The sequence below is a fragment of the Bidens hawaiensis genome, unplaced genomic scaffold (assembly GCF_021521415.1).
Source record: "Bidens hawaiensis isolate Kalapana, Puna unplaced genomic scaffold, B.hawaiensis_p1.1 tig00014715_1, whole genome shotgun sequence".
In the NCBI taxonomy this organism is placed as follows: Eukaryota; Viridiplantae; Streptophyta; class Magnoliopsida; order Asterales; family Asteraceae; genus Bidens; species Bidens hawaiensis.
Genome location: NW_027492289.1, coordinates 52,561 through 67,199, shown reverse-complemented (window position 1 = coordinate 67,199; position 14,639 = coordinate 52,561). Strand labels below are relative to the sequence as shown.

Below are 14,639 nucleotides of genomic sequence, written 5' to 3'. Positions count from 1 at the left end.
TAACACATAAGACAATAGTTGCAGTTTTGAGTATAAGCATATAAAAGAAATATAATTTACGCATATGCCCCCGAAACGTGGAAAACAAGTAAAATAGGGGAATGTGGTACTCACCTAATTAAATGAACGAAGTAGAAGTGAGGATGAGAGAAGTTAAACCCCTTCGGGATTCACCGACAAGGATTCCTCAATCGATGTCATAACGATGATGAACGGCAAGCAAAGACTGACAGCCCAAAACAAGGAGATTAGATAAGTTGCATAAGGTATTTAGCCCATAACTCGTGCAGTTTAGATCGCCAGGTCATAATGAAAGTTACAGGAGGGATTAATCAGAATCTCTTGATCTGTCAATGGTTTATTGTTATAAGAGTATGAACGGGTTTTGATATTCTCGTAAACAAAATCAAATTGATCGCAGCTTGTTTAAACAGTAGGTGCAGCTTGTTTAAACAGTAGGAAAGATCCAATACGATTAATTCCAATAATAAACGATGATTAAGGCTCAAGAAATCCAATTCGGGTATTGATCCAAATGTGGATCCGGGTTTACGGGAAATGGGTTTGGGTAAATGGGTAAATGGGTAATTAATATAATATAATAATATTTTTACAGATTTGCATAATGGACCCTGGAGAATGTAGGTGGAAACACATTTGGGTAATAGTTTTTGCTTAGCGAAATTTTACCATTACTTGAAAGTTTTAAATATGTATAATATATAAATAATTTAGAATAATATTATAACAATATTATAACAATAAATTAACTCGATAAACGTGATATATTAGTTGACAAATTTCCCGAACATAAAACGGGTCGGGTAACGGACATAAATTTATAAGTTTGAAAACCCGAGTTGTTACAAGACAAGGATGGAACAAGGACAATAGCCTCGCGAAGAGTTTTGGGGGCACTGCTTTGGACTGAGTCTTGGATTTGCCTTGGCATTTTAATAAAATAATACTAAAATCATATGAAAATTATATTGAAATCATAACTTGTATGTAATTTAAGAGCAGGAGTGCAACCATTCTCTATTCACAAAGGAAAATGGCCACGTTTGACAGCTTAAAGTTATGGTTCATATGACGTTTGGTGTGGTATGTTTGGCCTAATAAGTTCCAGCACCCTTTTTAAATCCTCCAGGTAAGCAACCGGGTCTCGCAACTAATTGGGATTTATGCGCATTGCTTATCCTTAGGTTTAAAAACCTTGGTGTCAAGGGTTCGAAAAACAAGTGTGTCACCCTTCCAGTTACGACATACCCGTCACGTAGAACCAACTTTAAGAGGATTGCAAATCGTTTTTTTAAATAAATAAATAGATAAAAATATAAAATAAATTGTTTAGGCATAAGCCTTGGAGTTTGTGTGTGAATAGGTGTACATGTGACGCTATAAAACTTAATAAATTCGAGCGTATGAATGAACTTTTAATAAAAGTGCGGGCACATAGCACATACGGTATACATGCAATTCGGGGCCCTAAAATAAACTATAACTATACTAGGCCGATACGTCTAACAACCTATCTTATAGTTACGGCTCTGATACCAATCTGTAACACCCCGGTTTTAAGTGGAATACGCCCGGGTGTAACGTATAGATCACTCATAGCTCGTAACACTATTAAAGCGGTAATAATTATATCATTTCATTTGATAACGTAACAAGTACACAATTAATCATAATTAAAAATAAAAAGAAACACTTCATCAAAACAATAAATAAGTTCTTTATTCAAATATCCTAAGGTATACTAATGATCTTCATCCTTAGCATGCCATCGATTCAACTTGTAGCACGTTTAAAATAATATATTTGTCAACAATTAAGTTGGTGAGTTTTCATAAGTTTTTGAGTATACATATATATGAAATGCACGATTCAACATTCGTAATGTAATAAATATTCAAGCGTAAAGTAAATGAAATCAATTAATGTCGTCCTCCAGTTCCTTTAGCCGAGGCCGTAGTAATAGGGGAAATGAGAACCACCTTACGAACAACTGAAGTCGTAACGTTAGACAGCGCGGGTACGTCCCGTCAGACCCTCCCACTATGTGTATGTGTATGTGTTTACGTAACTTCCACCATAAGAATAGTAAACACGTTGCAAGCAAGTTCATGTATAATCATAAACGATATGCAAGAATAATATTAACATGTATGCTAATTGTGAATCGGTTTATAAATAATCACATAACTAACGAGATAAAACTTGTGACATGCTACACCCCAAAAATATTAAAAACGTTAAAACGGGGTTATGAAGAACTCACTTGGAATGAGAAATACGGCAACGAGGAGTCGGTAACGATTAGAGAAAACTAGTTGGTCCCGAGAGAAGTTCCGATAACTTGTCCTGGTTTTGATATGGATTGATGGAGAATAAGAACTTAGGGTTTCAGCTAGAACAAAAACTTAAACGCGATACAGGAAAGCTTAAGAGGTGAAATTGGTTTAGGTTTTAGGTTCGCGATGAAGCAAGGGTTGTGTGGTACCCGTTAATTGAAATATAAACGGATTTTTGTAGTGCAATAAGGTCAATTTCAGCCCGCGTTTATATTTAACGAAAACGATCCGTAATTGATTCATTCTAGCTGTTAATTACGCGTTAAACTATAATAGGAAGGAACGTGTATGTTAAGAATCATCCTAATTAATACAAAACCCGTGATTTATGGGTCAAACGAAATCAGAAACTTGAAGGGGGGGGGGGCTGATGGTGGTGATGGGAAAGGAAGAGGGAAAGATGGGGGTTTGAATAAAATTTGCAACCAAGTCCTTCAAGATTGGTTTGGTGGTCAATTGTGGTGAGTAGTATATTGTAAGGGTTATAAGTGCACATAATAGATACTTTAAACGATTATAAATATTTTAATACGAGTCACACGTAAATAAAGATAAAATTGAATAACATAATTAATAACTCAACGTTTCATTAAATGTGACGATCTGATTACAAACGGGTAATAAACGAGTACAAATACTAAATCGATTTTGACGAATGTCACAATTCATACATCATATATATCAATCATATGTTTAACTACCACATGGCGGTACATGCAATATCCAAAGATCGTTCACGCACCGTCAAGCAATCATCATACATAAATCATACAAGGCATACACTTACCACTTTAAGTGTATTAACTATCACATCGAGTATGCACAAAGCCCCGAAAACATAACAAGGAAGTGGGGCTAGAAACTCACCTGAACGCGATTACGTTCACCGATTATGGTTATTCCTTTCTTTAGCTGTGCACGACTAACTGTATAACAATTACACGTATTATTTATCTATCGCTACTGATACTGTGTTTCTAGTTTAAGTATTACCCTCAACGAACGGGGGTCTGGGGGCAACGCCCCTAGCAGCAGGGTTCTAGGGGCAGAGTCCCTGGCTGGGGTTAAGCTGCCAGGTCAGCTTGGAAAAATTTTATTTTCATTAACTGTCTTAACAAATTTTCCATTAGGATATCATGATAATATTTTATTGTTAACCTCTCAATCCTTTAAGGTATCTTCTATAAATTAATAAAGTTTAAGGGCTATTTTGTAATTAAATCATTCTTTTTCTAAATCCAGGGAATGTTCTGTCATTTATCAAACTTCTAGTTCGTTACTTGGTTCTTAGCGAATTGGGTTCATAACGAATGACCCATTCGTTACTTTATAACGAACTGACTGTTGTAACGAATTGGTCCTTGTAACGAATTGGACCTTATAACGAACTGGTCCTTTAACGAATTGGACCTTATAACGAACTGGTCCTTTGACTAATTGAACTTCATAGCGAATGATCCTTTTGTAACGAATTCAGCCTTCTAGTTCGTTATCTCCTTCTAACGAATGGTCATAACGAATTGGGGTTAATTCTTTATCTTTTCCTTAAAGAATTTGGATACGAACTAAGGCTAGTTCGTTATGCTTCCATTAACGAATCACTTGACGAATTACCTCTAATTCGTTAACTCTCCGTTAACGAATTAGGGTTAGGTCAGAGAATGTCAGAATCATTCTCTGAACCTCGTACCCACTTTCCGGCGCCGCCTTTGCCGGAAAACCGGGATCTCGCCGGAAAAGCGCGATCTCACTCATTTCACCACCGTTTTCACCGTTTTTCATCCCGTTCGATCCAGATCTGAGCTAGGGTGATCCGTAAGCTCATCTTTCAATCGGTTTATACCCGATTCCATCCGGATCTCATGACTTTAACGGTTTAAGGTGTCGGCTCGTCGTTTCGCGACTAGATTTAACGGTTTAGAGTTCATACAACATCATACTATCATTACCTTGGATCGGGATCGGTTTTCCTTCTTGGTTCGGCTAGAGAAAAGAGAGAAACTAAAGAGAGCTTAAGTGTGTGTTTTGGGTGGTGTATGGAGTATGTGTAAATGAGTGGATTATTTGGTAATTAAGGTTTATATAATTATGGATCATGGGCTTAAGCCCATGGTCTTTTTCTTCTTTCCTTCATAACTCAAGTCCATAACCCATATCCATTTAACCCAACACTAGCCCGACTCATAATAACTCATATGTTCATTTTATTAACCGAAACGAGAAACGGGATGTTACAATCCAACAAATATATGACAAATGGACACTAAAGATAAGTTAAATTACTAGATAATATTGAATATATATAAATTTATGATTGTAAATAGAGAAAATGTAAGATTTTTTTTATCTGTAAGAAATCCAACGATTCAATAAAAACTTGACAAATGGAAAATAAAGATAGGTTAACTATAGATAATCTTGGCATATAAAAATTTATAATATTATATGGAGATAATGTTAGATTTTTTTTATCTATAGAAAATCCAACGATTCAATAAAAGCTTGACAGATGGAAAATAAAGATAAGTTAAGATTTTTATTAGATTATCTTGGCATATAGAAATTGTTAATATTATATGGAGATAATGTTAAATTTTTTTATATATAGAAAATCCAACGATTCAAGAAAAAGTTTACAAATGGAAAATAAAGATAAGTTAAATTCCAACTAATCTTACACATATAGAAATGCATTACAAGTGACGTGAAAATTCAATATCTTACAAAAGAATTAAAAATAACTGAAATAAAAACACACTGAACGAGATCATTTTTATAGTACTTCGACATTAAAGCGATATCTTCAGCAGCATCCCATTTAGTGGACCCACGTGATTGTTTTTCAGTATTTTGTGACATTTGGGGATTTTGAGTGGAAGGAAATTGGCTTGTGCTTGGAAAAATTGAAGAGTTTTCGTAGTGTTGATTATTCTGGTAATTTTCAGAATCACCAAGGTTCGTATACATATTTGAAAACTGATCCATGATAGGAGAAAAGAAGTATAATTGGATGTAAAATCTTATTACAATACCATACACTATATATAGAAAAACTCATTAGTTTTTAATTTTTTTTATATTTGATTGAATATAAGTTAAATTAGCTTTAGGAACCCGTGTATTACACGGGATAAATTAATGTATAAATTACAATGAATAATTTAATACAAATAAAAAAAGATAATTAAGTCTTTTTATATTATGTAAAAAAATGTATTACAAATATAGTCGTTTTATATCATCAAATATATTTGAATATTAAATCGTAAATGAGTTGTTCTACTATCGGTATACAATAATGAAGTAATGCCACTGTAAGCAACATTTAAAATAATGAGGCATTTGGATGTGAAATATGTATCTAAAGTTTTTCACAAAAATGTTATACATTCCATACCCGGCCATAGACAAAAACGACAATAGATTATTTTTGAACATCTTCCGTGTTGTCCTTATAAACACACTATTGTTCAGCTATCACAATAGTCTTGTAATAAATATAAATAATGGAAAATTTGTCTATGATTTTTAAGAGTTAATATTTGTAAAAAAAAATAGAAAAATTATTATAGTTTTCTTTAATATGAAGATGTCTCAAAAAATTGAATGTTAATGTACTCTTTAAACATAAACTTTTTTATATATACATTTCAATTTTAATGAAAATATATTTAGACACGTAATTATTATATTAATAATTTCTTTATATTAAGTATGTTTAGAAGATACACTTTTTTTCTCGTCTTTTATTGTTTAAAACTTTAACCTCACTTGCATTGTCTTTGTTCTATGTGCTTCTATTCGGTGCATTAATGGTTATACCATATTTTTGTTGTGTAATATGTTCGGAGTGGTTGATACGACAAATATATACCCTATCTTAGCAATACAAGATACATACGGTAAATAGTTTATTACTAATTGATCAGTTAATACGGTGTGTTGAATTTATAATCAATATTATATTTAGAACCAAGAATTTTTTATTTTTCATCAATAGAAGAAACGTGATTTTGGCGGGAATTTGATAGTGAGAGTTAATCTCAGAATGCCATGTGTCAGAATTATTTTCTTTTACTAGTATATGTAGATGTAGATTAATATTTTATTCATGAAAAGTGATAAGGTTTTTTTTTGTCTTTTTTTGCACGTTGCAAACGGTTGAGGTATAAACTTATGATAGTGGGTAGCCTAAAAGCTGCAATACATGTTGTTAACCGCACGTGGCGTGGGCGATTCTTCTTTATCTAGAAACATTCAATAAGAATTTTGGCTAAGTTTATAGGTTAGTGAATGTAATATTTTCCATGTATCAAATATCTTTCATTTGTTGAATTTGGAGTTTAAAACATAGGATATTGCAGGTATGCATTTGAAAATATTGATTTTAATAAGTGTATTTGTGTACTTTTCCGAAGAGGCAAGATTAATAGGGTAATTCCTAAAATAGTCCATTTGAAGAGAAAGATTCTTAAAATAGTTCATTTAAAGAGAGAGATTCTTAAAATAGTCCATATAAACTTATCTCCAACGTGATATTGGTAATCGTGACGTGAGCTTTGTTATCCACTCACAGTGTGACACGTGTAAAGGTACGTGAAAGTTACTCCCAAATCTTTCTGCGCCGATAGTTTTCTGGCCAAAATCTTTTTTCTAAAAATCCATGGTTTTCGAATTAAAGTTATCGACCCCGTGAGTTTTCAAAAAAGACGAAATTCGCGTTTTTTTAAATTCATCCCCTCCGACGCATTTCAGGTGAATTTCGTCTCCTACGAGAAATTTCAAAAAAGTTACAAAAAAAGCGATACTTTTCCAATAAATTTAGTCTTTTTAGATGATTTTCAAAAAAGTTTAAAAAACGATAATTTTCAATGAATTTAATATGATTTTCATAAAAGTTTTAAAAATATGGCAAGTATTAAGAATGTGGTAGGTGGTTGATGATGGCGGTGGGTGGTGGTGGTTGATGATGGCGGTGGGCGGTGGTGGTGGATGGCGGTGGGTGGATGGTGGTGGTGGTGGATGGTGGTGGCGGTGGATGATGGCGGTGGATGGTGGTGGTGGATGATGACTGTGGGTGGTGCTGGTTGATGATGGCGGTGGTGGGCGGTGGTGGTGGATGATGGCGGTGGGTGGTGGTGGTTGATGATGGTGGTGGTGGGTGGTGGGCGGTGGTGGTGGATGATGGCGGTGGGTGGTGGTGGTTGATGATGGTGGTGGGCGGTGGGGTGGTGGTGGTTGATGATGGTGGTGGGCGGTGGGTGGTGGTTGTGATGGTGGTGGGCGGTTGGTGTTGGTGGTGGTGAATGGTGGTGGTGGGTGGCGGATATGATTTTCAAAAAAGTTTTATAGACATTTATTCTCTTTATGCAAAAAAAGATAACTTTCATCTAAAAATCATCGAATTTAAATAATTTATAACAAAATCCATCTTTTCTGACAACTCTTCTTTTTATACAAAAAAAAAGATGAAATTCACCAGAAATGCATCGGAGACGATGAGTTTCAAAAAATGCGGAAACCGATAGCTTTTGAAAACTCATGGGGCCGATAACTTTAATTCGAAAACCATTATTTTTCAGAAAAAGATTTTGGCCAGAAAACTATCGGCGCAGACATATTTGGGAGTAACTTTCACGTACCTTTACATGTGTCACACCGTGAGTGGTTAACAAATCTCACATCACAATTACCAATGTCACATTGGAGATAAGTTTGTATGTACTATTTTGGGAATCTCTCTTCAAATGGACTATTTTAAGAATCTCTGTTCAAATAGACTATTTTAAAAATTACACCAAGATTAATTCACTAGTAAGTTCTTTTTTGATGATTTAGTACAGTGACATGAAACGAAAAGTAACGTTTGAACCAAGATATCTATATACCATGGTTGTAAAAATCGCGCCTAGGTGTCAAGTACTCAACGAGTAATCCCCGCCTAGGCCGAGAGCTCCCAACTCCCCAATCAACCGCCTAGAGTCCACCTAGAACGTAACAAATTTTGTTCGTTTCAATGACAGTTAATATACATTTTATAAAGTTAAGGAGGATTTTGGTCATTTCACACACACGCTAAACAACAAGGGTTAAGGAGAACCATGTTATGTTGTTTCCTCCTAATGAAATTATCTTTTTTTTATCTTTACTTTTTTATACGGAGTAACTAATTTACTAGTAACAAGTAATAACAACTATAACTAACAAAATGGAACATAAATCCAAAATCAAGTGTCATCATTACAATGTCTGATTCATGGTATGTATATTGCACACCTATAAAACCATACTGCTCTCATATACATACAAACAAGAGTCGAATTTGGAGTTAAAACTCAGTGTCAAAGCAAGCCGTCATGATTTTGGAGATCATCGCCCGGGCAAAAGGAATATAGCTCATGCTATACCTGTTCATCATATAGGAAACAACAAAACAATCACATTACAAAAACAAATGGATATCATCTATTTAAAAATATATAACTTACCAAATAAGAGCACCAAACTCCAAGATGATTGCCACCAGTGTCAACAGCTTGTTATGAACCTGTTTGCTTTTTGTCATCATTTAGAGGTTGAAGGAAAAACAATCTATACGGTTGTATTCAATACAAACCAATTTTCAAATCGGTTATACTTTTACTGTTAAAACTATACAAACCACCTTGTGTCACTGTTAAAACTATACAGTATACATAAAGGTGCGTGTTAATGTAGTTGTTGCAATTTAAATTAGTTGCATATCAAACAGCCTCGTGTGTGTGAGTATACATATTTGTATAAGCAAGGGTGACTTACATAAAGAGCGCATAACAAGGCAAGTAAGATGCTTGCAAGATAGAGGGCGGTTGCATAAATTCGAACAGGATCAAGCATCATATTGACTTGTCTCTTAGGGCCTATCAAGAATCCTGTGCTGCCCCCCATTCAATACAAAAAATGGAAATGAATGGAAGGAAGGAGTAATAATGCAAAAAATGATTTTCACAGAAACGAACCTTCCAAGCGAAAGCAAATTTCCAAAGGTGAATGCAAGGCCAAACTTGATTGGATTGAAGAAAACTAGCATTGACTGCAAGAAAGAAGAAGGTTGCTATAGATAAGAAATGATGGTTTGAACTAGTAAAGTAAGTTGCATACCATGAGTGTGCAAGTCAAACCAGCAACCAAACATATAGCAAAGCCATATAGTCTCTGTTGAGATGAAGAAGAAAATCAATAGAATAGAACATGAGTTGAAGAATAATAGTAAAATTATCCATGATTTCGTTTGCTATCTAAAGAAGATCATATAGTTTAAGATTCTTGATACATGATTGCTTAATCTAGACATGAACATGTTTAAAAGAACTGATTAGGTGTGGTGCCCTAACATAAGAATAGATCTACAATTTGGGATGAGTCAGAAATTATTATTCGATATATATATATATATATATATATATATATATATATATATATATATGTATGGATCTCCATGGAATGAATAATAACAGAATAATAATAATAATAATAATTAGTTACTTGTTTGGTGGATAAAGTGCAGTTGCGATTGAAATCATCCATGAATGCGAAAGTGGATTCTTCGTCATCGGCATTATGTTGTTGATTGTTGTCTTCGACTTCAATTCCGACGAGCATCCGCATCTTCTCCATTGCCTGACTCATCTTATCCATTCTTCTCTTCGTTGCTGATGCAAACTGTCTGACTCACTGGTAGTGGTACTGCCTCTTGTTGTAACACCCGGTGGCTGCTTCACCCTTACCAAATTATGCTTTTATTTTTTTTTAATGATTATAAAGCTACTAGCACGATAATAATCTTAACCGAGTTTATTTGTTACGGGTGGTTCCAAGTCTAGAAAAATGGTTTTCAGTGGTTCCGGTTAAAGAAAGAAACTTAAAGACATTAACTTTTTCTCAAATTTTAAACTAATTTTTTTAGGATTTTTGATAGAATGATGATACGAGTCATTTGATCATAAGGATGATCCGAATTTCAATCGACACGTGTCCTCTTTTCGATCAAAATTTCTAAATATTCATTTTGAATTTCGGAAAAAAGGTTAACGACGTTAAAATATTTTTAACGGGGAACACTATGAACCAATTTTGTTTAAAATTTCAGCCTATCAGTGGCGATAACTAAGTTGAGATTATTATTACCTAATAGCATTTATCGATGAATAGACCAAAGTCACTAAGGTTTGTTTGTCTCTAAGCCTCTCCTTGTTCACCTATCATTAGGTTATTATGTAGTACCAATTTAACCGATGTAATGTAACCCTTAAGTTTTGGTATAATGAATGAAGTGGTTAGTTATTATTGTTAAACAATTTTGCTTTGAAACCATCTTTTGTCACCCCTTCATAATATCGCTTTAATAGGGTGTGACACATGCGAACTATAATAACCTGTAGATTGTGTAATTAACTCAATTAATATACGAAATAGTGAACATTATTTTGTAGCCTTTATCAATAGGTTAGCTTGTAGGTTTTGTCCTATAACTTCAATAATTACAATGAATATTTTTTACTTGAAAAAGTATCACACATTATGTTCTTTCTACTAACATAAATTAAATTAGATTTCATCATAATTATGTTTAAGAGCATTCGCATTCCTTCTCCTATTTTTATATTCAAAATTACATTAAAAATTATTACATTTTCTCTATCATTTACATTTAAATAATAATTGTTTATATAAGAGATCAACACAATCCCTAAAATTAATTTAAATATATTTGACTTGATATAGATGATTTTGTATAGTTGTCAATTTCCTAATATGTTTGTAACAGATCCTAACTTATAGCTCTCAAATCTGTATTTAATCTTTTACCCATATCAATAAACATGCATTGGTTGAATACTTTATATGGTATCAAAGCCTAACTATGATAAACTTCATAGTTTTGGATGTTTAGCTTATCCATGGTTACGTCCTTACAACTCCCACAAACTTCAATCTCGGTCTAAACCGTGTCTCTTTATGGGATACTCATCATCTCAAAGTGCATAACATCTCCTTGACCCCTCACAAATAAAGTTTACACATCCCATCATGTTCGATTTGTTGAAAACGAGTTTCCCTATGAAACTTTAACCAAAACATCCACCCAAACTCCACCCCACCCGGACACTTGGTTATCACTAACCGTCCAACACATTACCAACCAACCCACCCTCCCTTCATCAAACAATGATTCCAACGTTCATTCACCTTCTATTAACTCTGACCTTAACATTTCTACTACACCATCTTCATCAATGGAGCCATCCCAGCACACTTTATTAACTACAACACCCGATCCTTCACCCTCTATCACCGAACCTATCAACCAAATCAACCCTCACATTACCCGCCAATCACGTAAACCAAACCCCAAATACCATAACCCTGACTTTGTTCTTTACAACACCACCACTCAACCTTTTCCCGGGCCTTCAACTATCACACAAGCACTAAAACAACCCCAATGGCATAAAGCCATGCAAGACGAGTTTGATGCTCTTCAACGTAATCAAACTTGGACACTTGTTCCTCCCGACTCCGCACCCAATCTCGTTGGTTGTAAATGGGTATTTCGAACTAAATTCAAACCCAATGGCTCGGTAGACCGTCTCAAAGCTCGCCTAGTAGCCAAGGGTTTCCATCAACGGCCTAGTTTAGACTACACCGAAACGTTTAGTCCCGTTGTTAAACCATCCACTTTGCGTCTTATTCTTGCTTTGGCCACATCCCATAATTGGTGTCTTCGTCAGCTTGACATCAATAATGCATTTCTATAAGGTAAACTTACCGAAGCCGTCTATATGTCTCAACCACCCGGCTTCGCCGATCCTTCTCTTCCTACACACGTCTGTAAGCTTAACAAGGCAATTTATGGCCTTCGTCAAGCATCACGAGCTTGGTACGAGGAACTAAAAACGTACCTTCTTTCTGTCCACTTCAAACCAACAATATCTGATCCGTCTCTATTCGTAAATCAAACAACATCTTCTCCCATATTCACTCTCGTATATATCGATGATATAATTATCACCGACCCTGATCCTTCTCTTGTGAGTACATTCATCACCTCTCTTGCTAAGCGTTTTTCCTTGAAAGACCTTGGAAACCTCTCATACTTTCTAGGTGTGGAAGTTCTTCCACACTCCAATGGTTTATTCTTATCTTAGGCAAAATACATTCTTGATCTTCTTACTCGCGCCAACATGAGTGACTGTAAACCGGCGAGCATGCCAATGTCTTGTTCAGAATCACTTACCAAAACTGATGGTACAATTCTCAAATCCCCAACTGAATACCTTGCATTTGTTGGTGCACTGCAATACCTCTCCCTAACTCGCCCCGATGTCGCCTTTGCGGTAAATAAATTGTCTCAATTTATGCACTCACCAACCCACCTCCACTGGGCTGCCTTGAAACGCCTCTTGTGTTACTTGCATTGCACCATTCATCATGGATTGCTCATTAAACGAGACTCTTCCTTGCACCTACATGCATTTACAGACGCTGATTGGGCCGGAGATAAAACCACTTATCGTAGTACAACAGGTTATATTGTTTACCTTGGGTCAAACCCGATCTCTTGGAGCTCCAAACGTCAACCTACTTTAGCACGATCATCTACCGAGGCCGAGTTTCGAGCTGTCGCATCCACAACAACAGAAATGCAATGGGTCATTTCATTGCTAGCTGAACTGGGCTACAAATCTGTTGCTGCACCGGCTATTTTTTGCGATAACTTGAGTGCTACTCACTATTCAGCAAATCCTGTTTTCCATTCTCGAATGAAACATCTTGCTTTAGACTTTCACTTTGTACGAGAAAAAGTCCGAGAAGGATCAATACGTGTCACTCACATTTCTGGCGATGATCAACTAGCTGATGCTTTAACAAAGCCACTGCTTAAGCATCGTTATTGCACCTTATTGTCCAAGATTGGTCTCTTTCCAAGATCGTCCATCATGCGGGGGCGTATAAGAGATCAACACAATCCCTAGAATTAATTTAAATATATTTGACTTGATATAGATGATTTTGTATAGTTGTCAATTTCCTAATATGTTTGTAACATATCCTAACTTATAGCTATCAAATCTGTATTTAATCTTTTACCCATATCAATAAACACGCATTAGTTGAATACTTTATAGTTTATACATTTATCATTATCATTTCCCTTTCCTTCACTCACAAACACTTGAGAAATATATTAAAAAATTATAGGGCATGAACATTAGTTTTTCAAATATACAGAAAAATCATTGCACTTTTTCTCTCTTCCATTCACCAACACCTTAACACCTTAAAGCACTCCATAAATTATAGAAACTCCACGCACAACTTTTGGTGAATATGATATAAATGCTCTAAATTATGATTTTACCTCTATAATTTAAGGATAAAGTTTGTGATTTTTTAGAATTCTTTTCTTCAATTTGTTTATTCTCTTTATCACTTTTATTTTATAACTATAAAAAATTATCAGTAAGTTAATTAACTTATATATTTTATAAAAGTATATATTTTATAATTATTTATTATGTTTTTTTGATTAATTACGATAATTTTAATGTAGTTATTATTCTTTAAAAAAGTATGTATACTTTTTCTTAGATTCCTCTTTTTTGTCTTAAAGATTTTTTAGACATTGTTTTAATCTTTTAGTTTTATTTTTTTAGTCATTTAGTTTTGTTGTGAATAATAAAGAAAAAATAAAGTTATTGTAGTAAAGAAAACTTAATGTTAATATTAAATAAAAAGGAGAGAATTAAAATTACAAAGATATCAATCATATGAGTGGCACATGGATGAAATTTAACAACAAAAACTAACGGTATTAAATTGTTGGATGAAAATGTGGAAAAAAAGAAACTAAAAGACTAAAAACGGTCAAAAATATTCACTATAAAAAATTGGCCTATGCAACATTTATTTCACAAAAAAACTATATTAGGTGAAGTTGCATTAGATCTAGTGTAACCTTTTTGTTAGATAACACAACTGTTTCTTTCAAATGCAACACTTTAAATAACACAACTGTTCTTTCAAATGCAACATTTTTAAAGGGTTGCATTTGAAAGAAACAGTTGCGTTATCTAACAAAAGGTTGCATTAAGTCCAATGCAACTTCACATAATGCAGTTTTTTTTGTGAAATAAAGGTTGCATTAGGCCTATTTTTTGTAGTGATTTTTGGACCGAAAAGGGGAATCTAAGCACACCACACCGACTAAAACAATACTTAACTCTTTTATAAGTGTAAATG

The 14,639-nt window shown here is 34.3% G+C and overlaps 1 protein-coding gene across 1 annotated transcript; it reads right to left on the bottom strand.

Annotated features, from left to right (window-relative positions):
- Nucleotides 1–8,527: 8,527 nt before the first annotated feature.
- LOC143547374 (uncharacterized) lies at nt 8,528–10,067 on the bottom strand. Its single transcript, XM_077038817.1, has 6 exons — nt 9,882–10,067; nt 9,498–9,551; nt 9,356–9,429; nt 9,156–9,273; nt 8,846–8,904; nt 8,528–8,764 (listed from the first exon to the last, which is right to left on the bottom strand). Exons 1-6 carry the CDS (start codon nt 10,032–10,034, stop codon nt 8,686–8,688), a joined length of 537 nt encoding a protein of 178 aa, XP_076894932.1. The 5' UTR covers nt 10,035–10,067; the 3' UTR covers nt 8,528–8,685.
- Nucleotides 10,068–14,639: the final 4,572 nt, after the last annotated feature.

Coding starts and splice junctions, on each gene's coding strand:
- LOC143547374 (XM_077038817.1), bottom strand. CDS start 10,034: ATGGATAAGATGAGTCAGGCAATGGAGAAGATGCGGATGCTCGTCGGA. Junction 9,552..9,881: donor GCACTTTATCCACCAAACAA/GTAACTAATTAT, acceptor TCATCTCAACAG/AGACTATATGGCTTTGCTAT. Junction 9,274..9,355: donor AATTTGCTTTCGCTTGGAAG/GTTCGTTTCTGT, acceptor AATGGGGGGCAG/CACAGGATTCTTGATAGGCC.